Consider the following 27,452-nt stretch of genomic DNA (forward strand, 5'->3'; position numbering starts at 1 on the left):
AAATGCTGTGGTGGTCTATCTGATGGGACGCTTTATCTAAAGGCCGACTTTTATGGAGCCTGAAGATCTAATCGACATTTCCAGGCGGCGTCCGCTTTTCATAGTGATTGGAACGGCTGCTGAACATAATACTGCCGAAAAGCGACTTATGGATTTATTCCTACTGAGGAATTCCTGTTGAGTAAATGCTGCCAAATGTGGCGCTAAGTATTTTGAATAATTGCCCACGAACATTCCATTAAGAAATAAACAGAAGACTTCTTGCACATCATTAAGGGCCATCCGATTCTAATTAAACGCAACGATAAGGGACCTCCTGTTAGTGTCCGGCTCGGAAACAAGTGCCAATAAAATTGAAAAACTGAAGAAAATCTTCTATGGTGGGTGGGTACACGAAATATTTAAATCGGCAGAACCTAACAAAATTTGTACTTGTTTTTGATGAAAGAGTGAAAAATAATTTCCATATATTTTAAAATGTTCGCAAGTAATAAGAAGTGGTACCATTTTTTTATAAAAACATAAAATTCACAATTTTCATACACTCCACCATAGGATGGGGGTATACTTATTTCGTCATTCTGTTTGTAACACCTCGAAATATGCGTCTGAGACCCCATAAAATATATATATTCTTGATCGTCATATCATTTTAAGTCGATCTAGCCATGTCCGTCCGTCTGTCTGTCAAAAGCACGTTAACTTTCGAAGGGGTAAAGCCAGCCGCTTGAAATTTTGTACAAATACTTTTTATTAGTGTAGGTCGGTTGGGATTGTAAATGGGCAAAACGGTCCATGTATTGATATAGCTGCCATAAAAACCGATCTTGGGTCTTGACTTCTTGAGCCTCTAGAACGCGCAATTCTTGTCCGATTTGACTGCAATTTTGCATGAGTGTTTTGGTATCACTTCCAACAACTGTGCTAAGTATGATTTAAATCGGTTCATAATCTGGTATAGCTGTCATATAAATCGATCTTGGATCTGGACTTCTTGAGCCAAAAGAGTGCACAATTCTCATCCGATTTGGCTGAAATTTTGCATGTGTTTTGTTATGACTTCCAATAACTGTGCTTAGTATGGCGCAAATCGTACAAAACCTGATAGTGCTGGCAAATAAACCGATCTTGGATCTTGACTTCTTGAGCCTCTAGAGGGAGCAATTCTCATCCGATTTGGCAGAAATTTTGTACAACGACTTCTCTCATGACTTTCAACATACGTCTCTAATATGGTCTGAATCGATCAATAGCTTGATACAGCTCCCATATAAACATATCTTCCGATTTTGCTTCTTTTGCCTCTACAAGGCGCAATTCTTATCCGAATGAACTGAAATATTACACAATGACTTCTACAATTTTCGGCATTCATTTATGGTCCGAATCGGACTATAACTTGATATAGCTCCAATAGCATAACAGTTCTTATTCAATATTCTTTGTTTGCCTAAAAAGAGATACCGCGCATAGAATTCGACAAATGCGATCCATTGTGGAGGGTATATAAGATTCGGACAGGCCGAATTTAGCACGCTCTTACTTGTTTATTCAAACTCCCTTTCATTTGTTTGGGGGAATTTTTCCCAAGTTTTATCGCCTCATTCTCCCTTTTATATCGATTCAAAATTGCTACTTTTTTTCCTGGGAGAAATTTTCCTTTTTTATAGAATAAGGGAAAAGGGATTAGGGGAAAAAAAACTCCCAGTAAATTGTTATTCAGAGTAGGGGAAAAGGGAGTAGGGAATAAACTCCCAGGGAATTGTTATTTAGAATAGGGCTGTTTGAAAATCTATGTTAAATTTTAGTTATTCCCATAGCGACTGTGGCTACAGAAATAAATATTCAAAATTTTAGATTTTCTTTAGCCTTTATATAATTCCTTTAAATTTTCGCCAATTTTTTTTTTAATATTTTAAGGTAGCTCTTATCAAGTTATAAATTATGCTGCCTAAATGTATGCCGCTATATTTTATTAATTTCCTACAAATCCACTTCAAAAACATACACAGTGTATAATAAACCAAAAATGACATCCCCGTTACAAGGATTATAAATCATTTTTCTGTTTTTCTTCCATGACGAATTTCCATTTTACCTTCGCATCATAACAAAAGGACAAATAAAGCAAAAGAAAAGAAAAAAATTTTAAAAACTTACGTCTTATACCCCAATCCATCATTGTGGTCGAATAAGAAAACAACAGCGGCAGAAGGTGAAGATGAAGAAGCAGTTGGAGCAGCTAAACAATAATAACCACACTACCGGTCTAATAACAACAACAATAACAATAATTGTAAACATAAACCACTGTATATTGTTGTGTTTTATAATAAAATATATATATTTATACACTTTATATATATGTATGTATGTAGTGTGTGTGTGTGTATATATAGAACTGCGATGCGAATGAGAAGATTTTCCTTTTGTGATGGTGGAGGTGGCGATGGCGATGGTGTTGCTGCTGCTGCTGTTTTTTGTTTCCTTTAAGACGCCGACGAACGAAATGATGCTGATGACGTTTGATGATGGTCTACATTGGGGCAGTCAGCCGTAGCAACAATGATGCCTTGGTCCTTGTTTAGTTGTGGCAGGAGTATATTGGCAATAATGCCAGCCTGTAGTACAAAGGCTACTCGAAAGTGTTCAACCAGCAGTCGAGTGTTTGAGTAAGTAGTCATACTGCCAAAATTAAGTCAAAACAGCATTCATAGCCGCGGGCAACAATAATTGTAAAAGGATTTCGAAAATCAATGCTAATATCGTGAGGACGAAGCAAAAGGGGAGAATTTCAAACACCACAACACTTTCTGGCAGGCGAATCACAGAAGAGTTAGACCATGCTGAGGGAATCAGACGATTTCCGATTTTCTATTGCTTGAAGATACTTTTTATGCTTTTTTGAAACACTTGATGCAAATTTGAATTAAACACAAACTTAAAGAAGCAATGCATAAATTTAATAAGCAAAATAAATTACATAGGAACTTTTTTTTTGATTTTTTTTCTCTAATTATTTCTTGTTGCAAACAATTATTTAAAAACTAAACATTTATAAAAATGTATTTTTTTTTTTGAAATCTTTGAGATGATAAGGGCCAAGAGACGCGCTTGTTATTGGATGCACAATTAAAACATTACTGAAAGGCCATTTATCTGAAATTTAGGAGAGTCACGCTTTTGTAGTTCGTCCACAACCAACAAAAGCAGAGTGAATGAATGGGGTTTGAAGCGAGCACGAAAACGAACGAACCTACGGGGCTACGAAGCAACCTTAACGAAAACCAATTGAGATTCGTGTAGCCAACATAAAATCGCAACACAAAACTCTCACCACTCAAAGCTAGGATGGGGTGGCCCAAAATAAAAGTGAAATTCCTTTTTTTGTTAAGGGAAATAACTGCGCATCACACAACCTTACAACCTGGGGTCCTGTGAGGATGTTCGTTTGGGGGAACAACACAACAACACTATACCACCCATCATCCACATGCAACACAATCAGACTTTACACACACACCACAAACTCAAGACTCAACACACACAAGTGGTATGTCAAAGGAAAAATCGGAAAATCCTTGGTGAAATAGTATGCGACCACAATTGTAACATAAATCGAAAAGAATAACAAACTCAGTGGCACCCCCTCAGCCCTTTATGGAATAGTTTAGGTCAGATTCCATGCCGACTCTAATAAATTTGTAAGTCAGACCAGCACGTAGTAATTGCCTGTTTGTCCACTTGAAGTCAACTGCACACAGGGAAATATTTCTTAAAACATTAAAAATAAAGAAAAAAAAAGTAAAAATATAATCTTTTTTTAAATATTAAAAAAAACTGTAGCAAAAAATCCGAACTGGGCCTTTTATCTACAGGGTAGCTAACACGAGGTGTAACCACTTTAATTTTTTTTGTGGAAATGTGGTCGCTTGAATTGGTAACACTTCGTGTCTGCTTTTCTCATCCTAACTGAGAATCGTATTATGGTTTTATTTTCATATAAAATTTCGTCAAAATAAGATTTTCATGCAAACAATTTTGTACAAATGTGATTTGCATAGAAAAATTAGTCAAAATTAAATTTTCATTGAAAATTTTTTTCACAAAAAAAACTTTAGTCAAACATTTTATTTTTATATTTAAAAAAAATTAATTTTTATGAAAATTTTCGTCAAAAAATGAATTTTATCGCAAAACTTTTTGAAATGTAATCTTTACGGCAAATAAATTGAATTGAAACATAATTTTCATCTAAAAATTAATTTCATATAATATTTCTTCGAAGTTTAATTTCGTCGAAATCTTATTTAATAGCAAATTTTGTTGAACTTTTATTTTCATAGAAAATTTTTTCAGATTTTATGCACCTGATCCATTTGACATCTCCCGCTGATGATTTTTCTTGGTCGAAAATGAAATCGCGATACGGGAAACCAGTCAAATGCTTCTTACAACAACACACTTTTGCTGACTTTTTAATGTTTTTGGCTCTACTATTCTTAGAATAGAAAGCATTAAACAATGATCTAAAACCGGACAATATCCTGGAATCTCTCAAATGGATTTTCTAAAAAAAATCTTCGAAATTTGATTTAATAGAATGTTAAAAGAATTTTTTTGTTATAAAAAATTAAAAAACTTAAATCTTAAAAATATTAAAAAATTACAAAAAATTAATTTTTATAAAAAAAATAATTTTTATAAATAATTTTATGCTTATAAAAATTTATTTTTATGACAAAATTTTATTTTTATTAAAAAAAATTATTTTTTAAATAAATTTTTATATAAAATTTTATTTTATTTTTTAAATTTCTGTTTAAAAACTTTTATTCATAAAAAAAGATCATTTATAATTTAAAAAAAAAATCATTTTTTATTAAATACTATTGAGCAACACACATGTGTTGCTGTTATAGCAATGATTGGTTTTCAGATCAAGGTTTTGTCTGGCATCACACCAAACTCATCGGTAGGATCAGTAGGAAAGGATCTCATCTTCGCTTCACCTTTTTCAGCGATTCCGTGATATGTTGGATCTGTCAAACTGGACACATGCCATTTTCTCATCTCCGAATCACTGAAAAATGTGAATCGATGAGATGAGAAGGCACGTATCCAGTTTGACAGATCTTACCGATGAGTTTGTTGTGGTGCCAGACGAAATCACGATCTAGGAAACAAGTCAGTCATACAGCATTTTCGGCCTAACCTGAAAAAAAAAATCCTTAAAATTATTCAGTATTTCGATAAAAGGCACGTATACGAGATTTTTAAAGGCGCGCTTGCCAAGGACCAACGACTTCCTACAAAAATTCTACATAAATCCTCAAAGAGGAAAATTCAGTATTTCGATAAAGGGCACGTATGCGAGATTTTCAAAGGCTCGCTTGCCAAGGACCAACGACTTCCTACAAAAATTCTACATAAATCCTCAAAGAGGAAAATGCCTTTTCCGAACTTTGATTGTGGCTATAACAATTTTACACTTTGCCGACTGAACGCCGAGTTCTCAGCCTTAGCGGAATCTTGGTGCCAATTCTGAATAAAGACCTTAATATGTGGTATAGTCTTTCCATTCAGTATGTGGTGTAAACGCTGACGACTTGCAATTATAATGCCTGTCAATTTTGGGATTTTGCTCAAACTCTCCTGTATAAGTATTTCTATTCGAAGCTTTACATCATACCGCCATTTATTTCACCACTGCCAATAAAGGATGAAATTTCGAAACATTTTGTTAAGGGCCATTTTCAACTACCTAGCCCTAAGATAGGTATGTTGTGCCCAACTGCAGAATTTTCGGTGGGTATCGCTCTGTTTAATTCTTGACGATCAACTCTTTTAGTAAATTAAGTATCATGATGACTAACAGGCCAATAGTCTTCTGTTGTGCTGTAAGTAATTTTTGCCCCTTGGTAGCCGTAGTACATACTACCAAGGCCATAAATGGATCATAAAGGGAAATCCTTTCAATGTAATGGGGAGATGTTGCGGAAAAGTAGAGAGTGTAGAAACACTTAGTCAGTAAGAAGAAGAATATGAAAAATTAGCTTATACAAGTCGAGGCCAAAGAATAAATCAACAGATTAAAGGCTTTCATATAGGCACGCACAATATTCTACTGCATGGAGTTATCTGGCAGCAGAAACAGGGAGTTGTCTGGACATTAGAGGGAACATTTTTCATAACAGTTGGAATCCGATGATTTTGGCGACGAATTCACAGAGTGTATAGCGTCCTGCTAGAATGAAGAGAATAAAGCAGTAAACCCAGCAAAGAAAATCGAGGCAGCAGATGCTGATGGCTTGCCATTAACCGTGGTGTTTAGTACAAGAACCGGTACGCTAGTAAATCAGCTACCGAGGGGCATGAGACAATGCGTCATCTGTGATGTTTAGGACAGAATAGACAATACGCTGTTAAGGCGCGCGTTGCCACGATGCATTGAGCAAAGTAGTAACCCCATTAAAGAAAAACGAGGCAGCAGGAGCCGATGGTTTTCCGTCACATGTAATGTTTAGGACAGGACAGGCAATACGTTGTTAAGGCGCACGTTGCCAGAATGAATTGAGCAAAGTAGTAACCCCATTAAAGAACAAGGCAGCAGGAGCCGATGGGTTGCTAACTTTGCTATTAAAGTAGATTACTGTATTATCTGGTAAGAAGAATGCATATTTGAGAAATCAGTCTGTAAAGGGGCTAAATAACTCTTTTGACCTATCGGTGTTGTATTTTGTATGGGCTTTCGATGTCATTGAAGTTACTAAGGATTCTCCCGCCTTTGTCATATTAATAATCTTAGAATTTACAATCAATATTTATATTTCCATTTCCGAATTTGAAGAATTAACCATGTGACTTTTTCCGGGTGTACAACAATACATGTCTTTGCCATGCAACAATGACCAGCAGGTGGTCTTTAATAAAAAGTAAACATTTACAAAATAGCCCTCGAAGGAAGCCATATAAAATCCGGAATCTTTTTGAGTGTGTGAGTGACATGCAATCCGGAATGGGTAAATGAATGAAGACTAACTTCAACTTTGACACAAAAAATAAAAACACTCTGCAGTGTTGCCACATGTCCTACATGTTGTTGTTGTTGCTATTATTGTTCGTCCTACCATGCAACATAAGTTTGAGTTCGAAATAGAGTCATAAATATTCGTTAACATTAACAAACAACAAGTTCATTTTGTACGAAGTGTTTATATTTTCATACATCAAGATTGGTTGTTGTAAATCGTTGTTGGCCAGCAACAAGATATCTCTTAACGCTTAGAGTCCTTTTTATGATGTTGCAAATGCCACCATGGAGACATCAAGTCAAAACCAAGGAAATTGTGGAATGAAAAAGTGATAGAATAACAGAATTTATGATGCTTTAAGTAGACAACAAAAAAAAAAAAAAAACAAACATAAAATGGTCGGTTGACAGAGGATTTAAATTCTTACATTTCGAATTGAAGTTAAATACTTTTTTATTTGAAATTATTCTAGCTCTACTTTAAATTGATTGCTTAGTCATTATACATATTCTTCCTCTGAATCGGAAGCAACAATTAAAATTCAATAATTTATATTATATTTTATACACTCCCTAAAATATGCAGCAGTTTATAAGTACAACAAATTACCTAAATGTAGACACTTGACAGTTGCTTTTACGCCTTAAGTGACAAAATGTTCACACACTTGCATATCATTCTTCAATCATCTTTCACTTCTTTTCGCCTGACTGCCTGGAGCACATTTTGAAAAACGTTGTTGAGACGGGAGACATCGAGTCATCAGCCATCATAACACCCCCGCCGTATTAAATTGAAAATACGAGAAGAATCCTCTTAAGGTACCTTAATATGATTTGGTAAATCACTGATGAGATGTTTTACTTCACCAAGGCTCAGTTAGGCAATGGCTCACTGCGACAATGCTTGAGGCAAAATTGTAAACAATTTGTTGGGCGAAAAAGAACATTAAGGGCCACCCCTCATAATCTGTAATATTTTCATTGTAACAAGTTATTGCTACATTAGGGGATGGAAACAACAATTTCGATACATTAAGAAACACACGCACAAATGGTGTGAAGAAATTGAAAATTTTTATGGCAAATAAAGAGCAGGTTGGCGATATGGGTTATTCAGCATGAAAGAGAAAAAACTGAATAAAATAAGTACAAATAAAAATGTGTTAAGTTCGGGCGTGCCGAACTTTGGATACCCGCCACCATGGATAAATTAACCATCCTCTTTTATAACAACTCCACTAACACATCCATAGTATTATGCAAATGAGGGCTGGTCTGGATCATATTTGATTCAGTTACCGAGAACTCTTACACAAGTCCCAGTTTCAGCGAAATCGGCAACAAATTCACTTTTTACAAGATTAAAACAGTAAATTGGAAGATCAGTCTATATGACAGTTATATCTAAATATAGTCTGATCTGGACCATATGATGGTCGAATGACGGAAGGGTCAATACAAGTTACTATTTAAAATTTAATCGAAATTCGATAATAATTGCGGCTTTTATGGCGGGTGGGTCTATATGGAAGCTACATCTAAATATGGTCCGATATGGTCCATGTTCGGGTCGGATAACGGGAGGCTAAAAACAATTCACTACTTGAAATTTCAGCGATATCGGATAATTATTGCGAATTTTATGGGCTAAAAATCGTAAATCGGCAGGTCGGTCAATAAGGCAGCTGTTTCCAAAAATAGTCCGATTTGGCCCGTTCAATACTTTAAATAACATTTGGAAAATAAATACGAATCTGAGTCAAATTTCATCTCAGTATTTCAAGTCTTGAATTTTTGATATTTTTTATAAAAATTCATCTTTGACAAATAAAGAAATTTTATAAAGAAATAAAATTTTGTCGAAATTTTGTATAAAATAAAAATTTTGGTAAATTTTTTTCAAAATTTTGGTAAATTTTTTTCAAAATTTTCTATGCAAATCAAATTTTGATAACATTTTCTATAAAATAAAAATACATTTCCACCAATTTGCAGAATAGTCCCATAGTGAAATAGGGCACTTAATTTTTTGATTTCTGAAGGAGAATCGGACCCTCCCCCTTACCCAAAGTTTTTAAAAACTTCACATCTCGGAGATGGGTGGAGTGATTCAAGCGAAATGTTGTCTGCGTTCTAACATTAACGTAAAAATAAAAATTTGGCATCCAAATTTGGGGTGGGGTGCCTAGGGGGCCAACCAAATGCAATGCCCGCCTAATAGATAAAAAAAACCAACCATAATAATATGGGACTCAGATGAAAGGTATTGGGAGTAGATTACGAATATGGTCACGAAGTAGGAATAGGCGTTATAATTTGTTGATAACGGAAGGGGACCGATAAGGACAATATGGGTATCAAATGAAAAGTATGCGGGAGTAGATAATGAATCTGGAATACAAATTCATGTCGAAGTATAGGTGGTCAATACACCCCCACAAAAAGGCCCAAAATGGGCACATTAGCCAATCACGGATATATGGGACTCGGTTTTTTTTATTCCGTATAGCCTGAAAAACGGCAGAACCGATTTCCTCGAAATTTTCGCATGTTGTGTAGGATGGTCTGGAAGGAAACATAGGATATATAATTTTTCGATATCGGACGGGGGACGAACCCTCCCTTTATGCCAAAAACACAACCCAAAATCAAAAGTGGACCGATCGAGACAATATAGGTATCAAATAAAAGGTATTGGAGAATAGAATACGAATATGGTATTAAACTTTGAGTCTAAGTACCCATCGGGCCACCCCAACGCCAAAACTCTCCCAAACACATATTGGACGTTCATTTCAATATGGGGCTCAAATGAAAGTTATTCGGAAGTAGATTTCGAATCTGGCATACAAAATGAGATCGAAGTATAGGGAGTCACGCCACCCCTCAAAAACGCCATTAGACCCATTATGACTATACGATACTTAGTTGAACCGATTTTCTTATAATTTTCATAGATTGTGTACGTTTGTCTGGAAGGAAACATAGCCCATATAATTTTTAAATATCGGGTGGGGGCGGAGCTTCCCCTTACCCCAAAAACGCCACCCATATCCGAAAGTGGTCCGATGGGCACAATAGAGGTATCAAATGAAAGGTATTAGAGACCAGAAAACGAATATGGTATTAAAATTTGGATCCAAGTACCCAGCGCCCCCTAATATGTGGCTTCTGGAGACTTAAATGAAAGATATATATGGGAGCTATATGTAAATCTGGACCGATTTTGATGAAATTTGCACACGGAATAAGATGTCAAATAAAACATCTCACGCTAAATTTTATAAAGATCGGGCCAGAGTTGTGGCTTCTACTGTCTTAAAACGCCATATCGGAGCAAATAAAAATATTCAAACATTTTTCTCAAATAAAACAAAATAAATAGTTGAAATTTTGTTAAAAAAAAATAAAAAGTTGAAAAAATTTTCTAATCAAAAATGTTCTAGTAATGAATGACTCATACATCTTCGATATCGAAAAAGCAATATATATATACACATTTATGTGTTAACGAATTTCCATTTGCTTTTTTCATATACATACATATACACATTGCTTTTAATCATTTAGGCAATTTATTTTTATAACACATGTTTTCTACAATATTCATATGTATGTGTTTGTGAGTATGTATACAGGGTGGCTGATGAATATTGCTACAATGATGAATATTGCTACATTTTTTTTTCGGTGTATGGAATACATTTTTCTTTTATTCATGTTAAATTAAATTATTAAATTAATTATTAAATTATTATTAATTAAATTAATTAATTAATTAATTAAATTAATTATTAAATTATTATTATTAAATAGAAAAAAAGTTATTACATTTTTTTTTGGTAGCGGCTTTCATCAGCCACCCTGTAGATCAATGAAAACAAATTTGACAAAAATCATGGCATAATTTTGGGCAACGCATAACAAATTAACCACCAACTGTTGCCTATATTTAGGGTGGTTTAGATGGCAAAACAAAAAAGTACAAACAACACCAATGCATGTTTACATAGCCATTTTGGCATCTTTTGGTAAAAGTTTGCGTGAGGATGAGAGTATGAAAAGTAGAGTGTCATTCTGACGGTTTAAAAAACATCATGTTAGTTATTATGGCCGTACGTGACATCATTTTATGGCCATAAAACATGTTTATATTTAAACGGCCAATTATTTGAATTGCCATTTAATTTGTTTGTATAAAAGGTCGTTGGTTGGTAGCAAAATGATTCTGCTAATGGGGCACTGTGTGGAATATGGAATACATGCAGAAATTTTAGAATTCCAAGAAAAATAAATGACAAAACTACAAAAGTAACCTTTCTCAAATTGGAAAGCTGAAGAATTTATTCTGGGAATATGACGCTGAGTGCTTTTCAAGTTTAAAATTTCACTTTAAATAATTTACAGCTGTCAAAAAGAGATAGGAGAAAATATATACATTTTGAAGCATATTTTGGAGGATGAAGATAGAATTATTTTATATATTAAAAATCAATTTTCTTCAGTGTTGGAATCAGAGTCTAGCTCTTTTGCGAATTTTTAGTACACTTTAAGCTTAAATATAGCAGCAAATATAAAGTGCCATAAAACTCTAAATAAATATTTACTGAACTTTCATATTTACCTTGACAATATTTAAATCATTTGGAAAAAAATTCAATTTCAGTAAATTTTTATTTAGAGTTTTATGACATGTTCATCCTTTTTGTAATCTTATAGCTTTTAATTCACAAAAAAGAACCCTAAAATAAAAGCATATCCTTTGCATAGCTAAATGGATCTAAATTAAAGCATACTTTTAGGCAAGTCCCAAGCCAAAGAAAAAATTGCAACATATTTTTGAAGCATAAGCTAATTAAACGATTTCCTCAATTTATAGCCATTTCCCTCTGCCTTTTCTCTCTCTCCCCTCATATCCAAATACCGCTTATTGCTTTTTTCCTCCAAAACTGTCTCATTAGGTCTCCTTTTAAAATGTGGTTGCGGTGGTGGCAATGGCATCGGCGGCGGTTATATTATAATAAATCTTTTTGCTGATATTTTATTACGAATATTTAACTAAAAGCCTTTATTAATTTAATTACTTTGCCAATTAACTTGCATTGAAACAATTTCATGACACGCCACTTCCATTCTTAATTTGTGTCCTTCCTATTCTTTTCTCTTTACTCTACGTCTTGGCCGTCACTTTTATAGCACCATCAACAGCGCTCTAACTTGCATCATGATAATTACATTACATTAAAGTTTGTTCGTTTAAAGCGGAATTTCCCAATGAAGACATTCAAGCTTTTGGGCAATATGGGAGTGACAACAATTTGCCGAAAACTGTGTGGGAGAGGGGGTGGCATGGATGGCGGCAGCAGGGATGATTTCCAAGAATCTCCTACAAAACACTCACTTGTGGTTGCCTGGCGAATGTGGCGAAAAGGAAAAAAAGACCCAAGTGGATAATTCAAATGAGAGGAAATTTTTTTGATAAGAAACTTAACAAACAAGAAGTAAATAGACCCACTTCTTACCAGACGCAGACGTAGCCTCGGGGGCTGGAGTTGTTAAATGTAAACACACTTGTTTGAATACAACATGCACAACAGAGACAACCAACCCACGAAGGAAGACAAACCGCCGAACTCTACAACATAACAATAACAACGAAAATTGCCCACTAATCTGCCCTCTCACCGCTCCCTCATAACATATGTACAACACTCTCATCATCTCATTTCACTTTTAGTGAGTGTGTATTCTGTATAGTAAGGACTTTTGGACGGAAGGAAGTAGGGAAGAAAACAAAAAAGAAAAAACTTAAAAATAAAACGCAAAAGAAAACAAAAGCGAACGTCATTCAAAAAATTTTTGCTAAACTAACCACAGTCAACATGTCCTGGTTATGCCTTTTGGCGGTTGCTTCTTAGCGGCGTGGAAAGTGATTAAAGCGGTGGCAACAACGACGAGGACGCATCCAGAGAGAGAGAGTGAGAGAGAGGGGGGAATACGAGAGACAAGAGTGCTAACATTGTGGCATGCCATGTAAAGATAAATGGCCCATTTAACATAAGAAGCTTGCGAAGGATTTTAAACAAATCTTCAGTGGTAAACGGCCGTAACAGTGGCATACGACATTTAGGTATATTTTCCTCTTCACGAAATTGCAAAAAGGAGAGATGTATGGAAATTTGGGAATTTTATCTAGTTTTTTTGTAAATAACTTTGGACACGGCATTCTGAATATAAATGAATAAAAAACTTTTGAAATGCCCCAAGACAGCATCTATTCTTAGCTAGAGCAAACCAAAACAATCTGTCATATAGAAAATGGTGCTAAAGGATATGGAAATAAAGTGTTTACCAACTTTTGGTATTCGGTAGTAGAGAAGACTTACTATGGTTCCGAATTGCATGGCACCTGGGCACAAAAAGTGTATGACCGCTGAAAAAGAACAATGCTAAAGGTACCAATGGTTTGCGGATAAGTTGATTTCGCAAGACACTACATAAGAACGTACATCCTATTTTACAGCAGAATGCAAACATTTTCTTGCCAGTGAGCGCTAACGGATTCAAGGTTCTGTTCAAAAAATAGCGGCAAAAAAAATGAAAAATTCTGCAAAGTAAATAAAAATACTTAAAGACTTCAAGTTGACTATTTAAAAAAAAATCTACTGTGCCCATTGCACTTGTACTAGAATCACTGTTAATAGACATGAAGAAATTTACAGGACTAATTTTTTCGAACTTAAGTTTGCTGCAAGAACTGAATTTATGGTCTAATGGCCAATGGATTTCGATTATGAAACATTGTGGGGTTTGAAGTAGAGCGACACCTTGGTGTAATGAAATCAAAGGCTAAGTACAAGGCTAAAATACTAAAAAATTTTGCTTTTGCGAAAGAATGGTTAATTGTTGACCTAAAATATACCAAAACGAGGCAGTACTTGGAACATTTTCATGAACAATTTCTTTAGAAAATGGAATTTGGGATATTAAGGTGCCTCCCTGATGTGTTGTTGATTTATTTCTTGTAAAGGAGATAGTACTTGAGGGGTATGAGAAAAAAACTCTTTCCAAACTTGAAACTTAGATATAAAGAACAAACAAAGTAATACATGGAGTGCTCTAGTAAATATTGGCAGTACTTGGAGTGTTTGAGAAAGAATCTTCATAAACTAGAATATTTAACCAGTCTCTGGCCATAAAATTGTAAAATAGGAAACAAATATTGTAAAAGAGGAATTTGGTTATAAAAATCCAATCTCAGATCATGGGAATGTGCCTTAGCCTTTTCTCAAGGTTGTACAAATAGATTATTTCCAAAGCATTCAAGAGAAAAGTGGAATCTGAGGTATAAATAGCTGGTCTGTTACCACGAGTGTTTTTCGTAAGCTTTCTCCATGAACCACAAGTGGTTGGATTTTTTACGATGTTTTCGTAAACATATGACATAATACTTGGAGTGTTCGAGAAAAAAATACTTTGTAAGGTAGTAAACATGGATATTTTAAAAGCAAGGGAGATAGTAGTTGGAGTGGTTGTCAAAAATTTTTTTTTCAATTTGGAACATTAATATCAATTTTTTTATCATAAGAATTTGCGTAGATTTCGCTGAAGGCTGCAAAAGTTTGTTTTTTCAAAAGCATACGCGGAATGTTCAAGAGAAGTTTTCTGCAAATAAAAACAGTACTTCGAGTGTTCAAGAAAAATATGAAATAAAATGATGAATTGGTTGTAGAAAACTGGTCTCTTGTGAGAATTCACTTTAGGCTTCGCTTAGGATGGTAAAATGTTTTTTTTTCAAAAAAAAAGAAGATGTAGTACTTCGAGAGTTCAAGAGAAATTTTCTTTTCAAAATCCAGGATTTAGGGTTTAAAGAGCTTGATAAGTGTTTTTTCTATAAATTTTTCAAGGACCACGAAGTAGTATTTGGAGTGTTATATAGGCCCTTAAATATAAAGAGCCAAGAGAACTTATCTTAGGCTTCCTTAAAGATATGTAAATGGGTTTGTTAAAGGGCAAAGGAGATAATATTTGGAGAGTTCAAGAAACGATTTTTTTTGTAAAATTGATCTAGGGTATGAAGTGCTGGTTATTATATATGTTTATCGTAAGCCAAATCTAACCTTAACCGAATTAATTTTTCGCCTACCAAAAGAAACTTGGAGTGTTCGAGAGAAAATTTCTCTGTAAAATTGGAATCTGGGATAAAAATCCAGTCCCATTCAGGCCATGAGAATTTGTCTTAGTCTCCAAAAAAAGAAAATTGAAAAAAGTATTTCAAAAGCAGATGAAGAAGTACTTGGAGTGTTCGAGGGAAAATTTTTCATGTAGGTTAGGTCTTCTTTTATCATGGTTGTTTCCCTAAAGCTATCTTCTAAAACCACATTAGTTTCCAGCATAAGGATATGAGTTGAAACTTGGTGTGTTCAAGAGAAAATGTTTTTGAATATACATAGCGTGTTCACTCATGAAAATTTTAGTGAGGCCAAATGCCAAATCTGGCTTAAATGAGCTTAAGCAAACTACCTTAAAATCTAAGATTAGCATTGAAACTATATATGATCTAAAGATAAATCATCGAAAACATTTAATTGAACCTCCTTTTTTTCCCCTGACTAAGTTACCACACCTAGTATCGTCAAAAGTTTCTTTCAACAATTGTCATTATTAACCAGGCATAACGATTTGTTTTCGGTTATAATTTTTGTTAAACAGAGGATGTCAAATGTTTCCTCGGGAAATGTTATTGTTTCAAAAAAAAAAAACACCACGACATTTAACATCATAACAACAAAATCATATTTACTTTGTTATTATTTTTTTTGCTTGAAAAAATCTTACAAGCAATGGGTTTTAATGGTACATCAGCTTGTCTCGCCATTTCCTACGCTTCTAAATGTCCTTTTTAATGTCAATGTGATTGTCGGCCTTACAAATGGAGATGGGAAATGGAAGGCAGAGAAGGTTACAAACGTTTGTAATAAACGTTATGTTAAATGGTCCAATAGATAGGGCCAAATGTTCTACTTCTTCTCCTTCCTCAAAAGTCGTCTTAAGGTCGCTGCTTGTGTCTGTGTTGGATATGTATCTATGTACACAGTTAATATCATTATTGGCCTTTTGAGATGGTCATGAAATAATAACAAATAAAATGGAACAAAATTCCCTACGGCCCAATTTTGTAAGGAAGGCGCGCGTGGCTAGGAAATGGAAGTGTGAGTCAGAATGTGATAGTCACCCCATTCACCCACCATTGAATAGCCATTAGACCACAAGACAAAAGCTGTGTGTTTACTTACAACATGTATGTATGCATGCATGCATGTACTAAGAGTATGGGTAAGGGGGTATGTGTTTAGAACTTAAATATATGTTTATATGACAACAATGCAACCAAATGTAAATATCACAATCATATGCAAAATAACGCATGCTCATGACAACACTTGTTTTTTTGTGTATTTGTGTCAACGAAACATGTCCTCACATGTTCGAAAGAGAGCATGGGTACCAACCAGTATGAGTTGGTTGTGGAAGTAATCAGCTGTTCATACACAACCATCCAATACACGAAAAGAAACGAAAAAATTTCAAAGTAGATCATACTTTGGCAAATATCTGGTATATAAAAGTATTTTTGGCTGTTTGCTTGTTCCGTATAGACTTCAAAGTGGCTGAACGGATTTTTTTAAAACTTTTACAGATTGTGTAGGATGGTCCTGAAGGGACAAGAGGGTCAACAAATGTCTGGGAAGCCACCGACTCAGAAAAAAACCTACCAAGTACGACCGGGACAATATGGGACTTGAAGACTGAAGTACGAACTCGAATTAGGAGACAAGTGTCTTGCGGCCCGCCTAAAAATCGATCAATCGGACATGCAGGCCGACCGGTATAATACGGCTCAAATGTGAAATTTTATATTACAAAATATATTTTAATTGAGGGAAATCAACATTTTGATTTCCTATCTTGATCTGGCCTTACGTCACTACGAGAGTATAGTAACACTGAATATGTTGCAAGGTACTGTGTGAACATAGACAGCAGTGGGTCACGAGCGTCGTCGTCGTCCGACTATGTGACCCTCCGACCTCTTCCGTGTGGCAATATACCTAACAGCAGCATCCCAGCCCCAATATTGCCAGGCCAGTGCCAGGAAGTGTATCTTTTTTGCAATGGTCTGAGAGGAAAGATCGACGAAAAAGTGGATTTTATGAGGCGGAAGAACATATTGATTGATGCGATCCAGGAGACAAAGCTAACCAACAGCTACAGCCTGCACAGTTGTCAAGGATATATTGTGCTAAGTAAGGATCTCTTAAGGAATGGAGGTGGGGGATTGGCCTTCGTGGTATACCATTTCGTGCAATATAGACCCATCTCGCCTGCGTCTGGCGCTAGTGACCCCTACATGCCGAGACAAAGCTATACAACGCGTACATACCGCCGGTTGGTAGTTGTGTCCCAATTAATGGCCAGGTTTACAAGCCCCACATAATTGGGCTACTATCGTCAGCTTCTAGGAGACTTTAATGCGCATCACATTTCATGACATTCTCCAAAAGAAGGCCTATTAGGCCGGATTCAGAGAGTACTCCAATCGCCGCTTCAGGGAAATGACACCCCCTCAAATGTGCCAGCTGCCGAGACATCATTAAGGCAGCAGCAGCGACCCAATTTCCCTGCGCAGGCAGTGGTACACGCAAACGAGCGTGATGGGATTCGTTGTATGGACCCCACTAACCCAGAATCAAGTTTCGATGATATGTTCCTAATTTATAAAGCAATGTTTTCTTGAACACTATAAGTACTATCTCATCAGCCTTCGTATATATTCATGTAAAAGGCCTTAAGCGAAGGTGATATCACTGTCTCGTAGAGAATTTGTTAGGCAGTGAGTATACGCATTTAGTGCGTAGAAACTTGGAATCGAAACCTGGTGAGAACATCAAAAACATTTTCAGCGATAAATATCTCCTTGTAAGACTACTCTACAAAGAAGTTGTACGACTACTCTACAAGGAGGTTGTACTCTACAAGGAGGTTGTACTCTACAAGGAGGTTGTACTCTACAAGAAGATTGTACGACTGCTCTACAGGGTGGTTTCCTGACCTACAATCTAAATCATTGATCATATGTCTATATCTTCCGTTTATTATAGCCCTGGCATAAAGTTCAAAGAAAGATTTGGTCCATAATTGGTTATTTAGGAGACAAAAATATTCTTTCTCGAACTAAAGTTAAAGATTTTGCAATTGTTGTTTGTTTCTCTTTCGAGACGAGCTAAATGATCGGAGATTGTCTTTGCAAATGAAAATGGAAAGCCAGAGATAGCAACACGCACCAATCACTATGGGACGCGTTTCGTCTTTGATTAGAAGACTTTTCAACCATATTAGGTGTGATGGCTTCAAGGCCCGTGAGTTGGTAAGTTGTTTTTGAATCGTATTAATTGCGAAAACTCCTCTATGATACAATTACCACATTAACCACGCTCGACAACCCTGTCTATTAGCTGTACTTTTTCCCAATGCAGACTGTTTTTACTGCGACAATTACACGACCTCCGTAGTACACATGATTATGTGCATCTGTTGGAAGTTGTATTGATGGTTTCGAACGCTTGACAACGGCATCATACAGGCTCGGCATTATTAAAATTATATACTCTTTGATATGATAGAATTCAACTCTCTGCTTTTAAATGGAATTTTCATGCTGATGCTTCATTAGCTTAGTAGTAGTAGTATATTTGATTAAAGTTCATTCTAAGTTTTATTAAAAATGCATTTACTTTCTTTCAAAAAAACCGCAATTACTTTTTGGGCAACCCAATAGCTACTCAAGTTTATATTCACATACTGTACTCTTTGATATGATAGAATTCATGCTGATAGGCGTTTCTAAGCTTAGCTTAGAAACCCATCGGTTTTTGCTGTTTGACTATTTTCTCCAGTTGCGAAATAGCTGTAGTGAATGTCAGATTTCGGGACAAAGTTCTTTTCACATCCTTAGCACTGCTTGGAAAGGACTTATAATACGGTGAATAAAAAATATGCACTACTTTATAGCTATGGACTACATTACGCTACCAACTCGGCTATCGGGGCGCCATCGACACGAAGGCCATCGACTTAAGGACAATACGGTGAATTGAAAATATGAACTACTTTACAGCTATGGACTACTTTACGCTACTGTTATGTAGTCACAGTACAAGATCCTGGAGAAAATGTCATCATACCACATCCAATTTTTGACCTCGTTTTTGCATATGAGATCGGATCAAAATTTGAGGTAGGTTCCCGCAACTAAATATACACCCATCGCTCAAGAAGGATGAAATTTTGTCAATACAGTACGGGATCAGTAGGGGATATCTTTGAATATAAATGCTGCTTCCAAATTTGTCTATCAATGCCGGGTGTATCTGGAGAAGAGAGTGGCACAAAAGTCGGCAAGCTACGTTCCTTGACATTGGCAACTGCATAATGCAATCTCTCGTAAAGATTTACCTTGCGAGTAGAGAGAACATTTTGCAAACGATATGGCGGCGTGGTTTATAATGTTTTATGATTGAAATAAAGAAAATCTTAACATAGTTGCACAATTGTACATACAATTGGGCGCAAAAACCATAGGGCAATCCAAAATCGTAAGCTAAGAATATGAAAACATTGACTTACGTATATGCAGGTGAAAAATTGAATTCGACATAATGTTTTATGATTGAAATAAAGAAAATCTTAACATAATTGCACAATTGTACATACAATTGGGCGCAAAAACCATAGGGCAATCCAAAATCGTAAGCATGAGAATATGAAAACATTGACTTACGTATATGCAGGTGAAAAATTGAATTCGACATACACAAACCGATAGATTCGATTTCGAGCGATTGTCGTTTGTTCGTCTGGACCACTGTTTGATGTCCACAAACAGGCTATTAATTCGATTTTTACAATAATAAAATTTACGACTAAAAATGCGACAAGTGGATCTGTGGCTTTTCAATTTGTGCCCTAGAACACACCTTCACGCTTCCAAGACCCAAAAGTAAACTCAAAACAAATCATTGACTAGGAATACCAATAATTTCATAAATAGGTTAATTATCACTTTTTGTCCACACAAGTCAATGTAATCGAGGCCAGATTTTTATTGTATCACCACATTTCCTTATCAAATTTGAGCCTAACCTCTAGAGTCAAGTTGTAATTTAAACTTAAAGGAGGCTGATAAAAGCCAATAATATTTTAGCAAATTTTAGTTCTCCGGCATAGTACAGAATTATATATTTCTTTTGATTGTGTCATTTTGATTTTTATATAACTAATTCTTTTTTTGAAACATGTGAAAGTTAAAAAAATTATTTAAAAATTATAAGCTCAGCAAGTTTGTACACATTTATAACAAAAAAAAAATATATTTTTTGATATTTATTTATACATCACAGTCTATTTTCTTTTTTTCTATTGTGTATTTTTTGTTAACTTAACAAACAAACTTACAAAATTTATCACAATATTCTCGGGCTTTCTTTTTTGAGGGCATATTCTTTTAAAGCACCACTTTTTTAAGTCTTGTTAAAGAAAACAGTGGCCTTAAATTTTTTTTCACAAAACTAATGAAGCAACTATCGCAATGCTTAAAAATAAATCGAAAAATCACTGAAGTGTTTGCTTAAAATTCCAATTGACAACTGAACTAGGGTGGTAACCAAAATAAATAAATAAACCCTTAAGGAAAAAAAATAACCAAAAAAGAAAATAAAGGCACTCATTCTCAGTCGTTCAGTTTGCCAATAACAACAACAGCAGCAAAACAATTTGTTATGCTTACAACATTTGAACCAAAGCAAAAAAGGATATACATTTTGGTTGGGCCCTCTATGTTTTCGTAGTATTTGGGAATTTTAGCCTTTTGTTTGAAGAATGATGGCATAGTTGTTAGTTCTTACCTTAAGGCATTCCCTTTCGCATTCATTCATTCATTCACTCATTCTTGAAGTCTAGTCATAACAATTATTGACAAAACATTCTTTGCTCACTAATTGCATGTTAATGCTATGCACCATAAATGGTTAAACCTCAGGGCAGGTATGGCCCAGCTATGCTAGGTGATGGTGTTATAGTACCTGTGAAGGTGGGTTGCCGCATTGAGACATTTTTTTAATGAAAAAAAAAAAAAAATATGCATCTCATCGTAAAACGCCCACTTAGTCTAAAGTGATTAAAGAACCATTACTTTAAGGAGCCATTACATAAGAAATCATTACACGACCATTAAGTTCAGCTGGCCCAAACCTTGGCTTAAAAATTTCCCCGATTTATATGTGGAATAATTTGACGGTTGGACCAAATCAAGAAGAGTAGTAGAATGCAGCGGAATCAAAATGGTCCAAAAAGCAAATGTTGGCCGAATAGAATACCAATTTCTACTAGCTGTCCCGTTGTACTTCGCTAAATCCTAAGCTGGTACCAAAGAGGCCACCGCAACACAGAGGTTAGCATGCCTGTTTTTGGCGCTGAACGCCTGGGTTGATGTCCCGGCGAGAACCTCAGGAAACATTTTCAGCTTTGGTTATCGTTCTTAGTGCTGGCATCAGCTTATCGGACATACCCCTGTTCGTTAATGGAAGGTTTATGATGAAATTTGCATTTTACCCATCATCCAGACAATCTGAATTATGGGTCCCTCTCAGATCCACATTAATTGATTTGTTAAATTTTTTATATGTTTATTTGTTATCTACTTTCAAACCCCTATAATAAAGCTACTGTGTGGGATACACCATTTTGGAAGATCGAAAGGCTTATCCTTCTCTTTGAATGCAAACCTTTTACACTACTACCAGAGACTTTTCATTGGCAATCCCATGGTAACTTGGTAAAGATAGGACCATATTTTTTAGATAAAGCTGTAATATAGACCGATCTCCCAATTTATGGTCCTTTGGCCATAAAAAGCGAAATAATTACACGATTTTGCAGATATTCGGAAAAGTGAGTTGCACTAGACCCTCGACATCTGCAGAAAGTTTTCTACATCGAACCTTATTTAGATATAGCTTCCATATAGGCCGTTCTCGTGATTTAGGATCTTAAGCCCAAAATGTGCATTTATAACCCAATTTTTTTAATTTCTTTTATTTATTTATTTTTTTTTAATTTTTATTTTATAAATAAATATTTTTTTTTTTAAATTGTTTTATTTCAAAATAAAGAAAATAAAAAGATATGAAAAAATAGTATGGTTTAATATGGCTTAAATAAATATAAAAAATTAAAAAAAAGAAATAGATATAATAAAACATTAAAAAAATAAAAATAATAAAACGTAAAAATAATAAAAGAAACATTACAAAAATTAAAAAAAAATATATAAAAAATAAAACTTTATTTAATTTTTCTATTTTTACAATTTGTTTTTTTGCTATTTCTTATCATTAATTTTTTAAATTTTTGTTTTCGTTTATTTTTATTCTTGAATTTTTTATTTTTAAGGATTTATTTCTACAAATTAAAATGTTTTAATCTTTTTTTCAATTTTTGTTTTAAAATTTTTATTTCAACTTTATTTTTTACTTTTATTTACATTTATTACCCTTGTCTATTTATTATTCATTTATATATTTTTTTAAATTGGGTTTTTATTTTTAATTTAACCCTGTAAATTTCGATTTTTCATTTCTTTTTTTTTTTTAAATAGATATTATTTTATTTTTTTTAAATAAATAAAAAAAATCATAGGGTTAAATATGGCCAAAAAAATTAAATACTAAAAAAAGAAATAATTAATAAAACATAAAAAAATAGAAATAATAAAAACAATAAAAAACTATAAAAAAATAAATAAAAATAATAAAATAATTAAAACACCTAAACAAAAGACTTGTACTAAATTTTTTCTTCTATTACTATTTTGCTTTTTTTTGTTTTATTTGTTACTTTTTTATTTTCATTAATGTTTTAACTTTTGTTTTATTTTTATTTTTATTTTTTTTTTTTAATTTTTTTTTTTAATTTTATTTATTGTTTAATTTTGAATCTTACGAATTAAGATATTTCAATTTTTATATTAACTTTATCTTTTTTTTAATTTTAACTTTTATTTTACAATCTATTTAATTTAATTTTTTTAATTTACTTTTTTATTGTTGTTTTTTTTAAATTTATTTTTACTTCTAATTTAATATAATTTAATTTTTATTAAATTTCATTTTATTTTTAGTTTTGATTTTTATTTTATTTTTTGCAAACATTACAACTAACATATCTATGTATAAAATTCAAGTGTTGTTAATTAATGATAATAATTTTAAATACTTATCTGTTTTATTTCTAGTTCTATTTTTGTTTTTAGTCTTATTTAGTTCGGCCTGGCCGACCGCAATATGAGTCTACATGCTTAAATATTTTATTTTAATTTTTATCTTCTTCAAGTATTATTTGTTATTTAATGTGTTACTTATATAATTTTTTGTTTTTATTTCAAGATTTAAATTTAAAATTTTTTCTTTAATTTTTTGTTGTTTTATTTCTGTTTGTGTTTTTACATTTATTTTTTTTATCTTATTTTATCTTAGTTTTTTTTCCTTGTAATTTTTAGTTTTTTTTTTTAATTTTATTTTCTAAGAAAATTTTAATTTTCTTTTCCTTTGTGATTTTTAAATTCTATTTTTAACTTTTTTATTAGTTTTATTTAGATTTTTTTAGTTTTATCTTTATTTTAATTTTTGGTGTTAGTGAAATTCTTATTTTTAATATTATTTTATAATTTTTATTATGCAATGTGTTTTTTTTCGATACTTGTGATGACGCTTGAGGTCAAATGAGCGACACCGTAGTTAGCGGCATAGTCTTGGGTTTTGGCATTGGGTAGTTCCATCTATACGTATGGATCGAAAATTGGGGAGAGTTTAAATATTAGGTGTCTAGATGGGAGACCATGAAACCTAGTTCATGCTGGGTATACCACGTCTCTATAGGGAGAAATCCTGCTCACATTACATTATTGCAGGCTTAGATAGCAGAGGCGGCTTAAAAAAGTATCAGGGGAGGGTTAAAATAGTGACAGGAGCTGGTTGAAACTTTATCTGGATTAGCTACCTTAATATCCACATGGCATCGATATAGCCGTCATGTTAGCCAACGACAAGATTCGACAAAGAATCCTGTACAAAGTGAAGTTCTGTTAAACTTAACAGTTAGGTTAGGTTAAGTTAGGTTAAAAGGGGGGGTGCAGATATAAATCTGCCCCATGACACTATGGAAATATACCTAAGGCAGTAATCGGCTTTTTCTGCACTCTAAAACTTAACAACGTTATGACTTTATTATGCAATGTTCGAAAAGAGAAAAAAATTTCGTTTCAGATAAATTTAAAATTTTCTAACCTTACCAACCTCTTTGATGCGAGAAAAATATACAATAAAACGGTAACCCAGGTTAGCGCGAAGTGACGTCTCCTTAGTCGCCTAACTCAAACTCTTCTCAATTTATAGTTTATTTATGATATTCAAAAGTTATTCCCCTATTCCTAAGATCCTGCCTACGACATACAATAACAACAACCTTTGCTAAAGGAGGGTTACTTGCACCAACAACAATAACAATACTGTCGCTATGCTTATATCGTTGGCTTGTTTAGCATAATACCGTAGTTAAGTGCAAAATAATGAATTTATTTATGTGCGCCATATATATTCGGAAAATGTGCCTCGTAATGTTATGTGTAGAGAAACATTTTAATTTGAACCCCACAACAGTTGAGTTGTAGAAAAAAGAGTGAATTTATTGCTGTTACTTTTTTTTAAGAAAAGGATGACAGGAAGAAAGTGCGACGGCATGTTGCATGTCGCGGAGAATTAGTCTCATAGTAATTCAGGAAAATAAAGACACATTTTATGGCAGACAGTTGCAGAAAAACGATAAATACTTTGGGCATATTACAATCTCAAAACAATAGACTATTCGGCAAAAGAAAGCATAACAGTAAGGATAGATTATTTAGTCGGAGAAAAAAATATAGAAAATTTTTTACAAAAATCGTAAATTTTAAGAATTTTTCAAGTGCAAAATAAAAAAAAATATTTTAAGAAAAGAAAAATCTTTGGAAATACATTTTTTGAAACTTAATTTTCATGACCTTTGGTTTTTGAAAAAGTAATCGAACTAAATTCAACAAAAAAAAATAAGCTTACCCCTGGACGTTGGATGATTCATCAAAATAGACAAAGGACATTCATCATCGTCAAGTATATATTCCGAACCATCACTGTTGACCTATAGAATGCAAAAATAAACCATCAACTAGTAAAAAAAAACAAAACTTTTTTAAAAATTATCTTCAAACCTGTACTAAACAATAATGCAAGGGATCTGTCTTTTCCAGACCATATTTTGTTAACATTTCTCGCACCACCGCCTGGGCACAATCACGTATGGATAACAGCAGGGTCTTATAAGGCACATCTTGACATAAACTTTCTCCATATATCTTTAAGGTACCCCCAGTGTCAGGTCCACCATCTCTGGAACGAAATTGCTGCAATTTCTTTTCTAACTTTTGTTGACGGCGACGACGCATTACTGCCTCAGGATTTGAAATGGATCGGGTAAATGAGGTCTCAGGCAATTCGGTATAGAGTTTACCCGCAACTTGGGTATCACCTTCGGTGCCATGGGAACCATTGAGACCATTACTTTGACTATTTGTTGTGGTGTTTGAGCCATCCGTATGCAACTTGGCCAATTTGTCTTTTTTCTTTTGTTCCTTTTTCTCACGTTTGGAGAGTTTTCTTTTGAAATTTATGTCATTTTGTTCAATGGGCTGAAAATTGGAAGGAAAACTGGTTTATCGCAAATTTATTGGTTTCAGGGAAAATAATTTCTCTTACTGTGGTCTTTTGATCGATATTTTTGAGTAGAAACCTTCCCTCTCTATCGTCAATATGCCAATTTAGTTGTACTAAAAGTGGCTTCTCATCGGGATTAAGGCGTCTTTCTTCACCATTGGCATGTACTTCGTACAGGGCATAATTGGGCACAGACAGCATACGCATGTCAGGACGGAATTTTTCAATAAGGGTATCTGAAAGCAACAAAGAATTGGGAAAAAAAATTATAAAAAACCTGCAATTTTTATCAATTTCGTATTTCTATGCCACATAATTTAATTTTATTCTAATTTTCTATTTTTAATGACATTTTTCAACATTTAATTCCAAATTTTTCGAATATTCTAAACTTTTCAGATTTATACATAAAAAAAAACCCTCTTAACATTCCTCATGAAATATTTGTTTTATTTTATTAGGCCATGGAATTTGCAAAGTAGGTCTCTTGTATTTCAGTCCTACATTGCGACCTAATTTCTTATCTCTGGTTTATCTTTTTCAAAGTTCTTTTTGATACATACCTATAACATCTATAACGGTGGCATCTGATGCAACACGTATGCATTTGGTGGCAACCTTTTGACCGGCATCTTGAAAATAAAAACGCATCACACCATGGAAGAGTAAATTCTGTGGAAGGCAATAAACAATGAAGAGAGTAGGAAAAAGAAAATAGGCACATGAAAAATAACAAACACAACAAAGGCAAAGAAAACAAAATTTCCATAAAAAATGCATCAAATTTAATTTAAGGCCCTATGGCGGCGTGCTAGGCCATAACATGTATGGCATGCGGCAGAACAGACAGACAGGCGTACGTACCTCATCTGGTTCGGAGAGGGCAAACAAGTCCAAACGATTTGCATTCCATTGTTGTATAACAGAACGTACTGCTTCGCGATCCAACATTTTCTTGTTTGTATCATGAGACATTCCCCGGAATGAAGCGAATAAATTTGAATTCTCCACCTCCTACTCACTCCTCTCCCTTCAGTGCTTCTTCTTCTTCTATACAGCGTCTTATTCTGTCGTATTGAGGGTGTTATTTTCTTTAATTTTAAAATGCATTAACAATGGTCTCTGTTCTGCACTATTAAGCAGCGGCATCGAGAGGCAGGCAATTGGGAGGGATCTGAAAAGAAATTTGAAAAATAAAAAATGGCCTATTAGTTTATGATTTCTTGGAATATCATGATGTGATGAAGATGTTAAAAATACAAAGTGTTCATATGCATTGGAATCCCTCAGCATTAGCATATTAGAGAAATATGAGCAATAAATTATTGCCCAAGATTTTCATATTAGTTATAGCAGGAATAAATTCTATAGGAAATTTGTATGATACCAATTTTTCAACAGTAAAAATTTTTTATAAACATTTTTTTTTTCTATAAGAAATTAAAAAAAAAAAACTATTTCAAAATTTCACTACTACAAATATAAAAAAATTTTCTAAAATCTAGTATAAGAAACTTTTCAAGCTTCATTTAAAAAATCATGGTATTACATTT

The 27,452-nt window shown here is 33.8% G+C and overlaps 1 protein-coding gene across 5 annotated transcripts in view; it reads right to left on the bottom strand.

Annotated features, from left to right (window-relative positions):
- The window catches only part of LOC106084304 (afadin), a 192,147-nt gene that overhangs the window by 96,921 nt on the left and 67,774 nt on the right, over window positions 1–27,452 (bottom strand). For 4 of the 5 annotated variants that reach the window (XM_013247877.2, XM_013247876.2, XM_013247874.2 and 1 more), the window contains exons 2-6: window positions 26,764–27,073; window positions 26,463–26,571; window positions 25,942–26,135; window positions 25,398–25,874; window positions 25,246–25,327 (exon numbers count right to left, since the gene is read on the bottom strand). In XM_013247877.2, the coding sequence (XP_013103331.2) occupies window positions 25,246–25,327; window positions 25,398–25,874; window positions 25,942–26,135; window positions 26,463–26,571; window positions 26,764–26,874 (973 nt within the window). In that variant the 5' untranslated portion in view covers window positions 26,875–27,073. Of the gene's footprint in view, window positions 1–2,160; window positions 2,274–25,245; window positions 25,328–25,397; window positions 25,875–25,941; window positions 26,136–26,462; window positions 26,572–26,763; window positions 27,074–27,452 lie in introns of those variants that run through there. The other variant, XM_013247878.2, reaches the window with a different exon arrangement.

Source organism: Stomoxys calcitrans, chromosome 2, assembly GCF_963082655.1.
Source record: "Stomoxys calcitrans chromosome 2, idStoCalc2.1, whole genome shotgun sequence".
NCBI lineage: Eukaryota > Metazoa > Arthropoda > Insecta > Diptera > Muscidae > Stomoxys > Stomoxys calcitrans.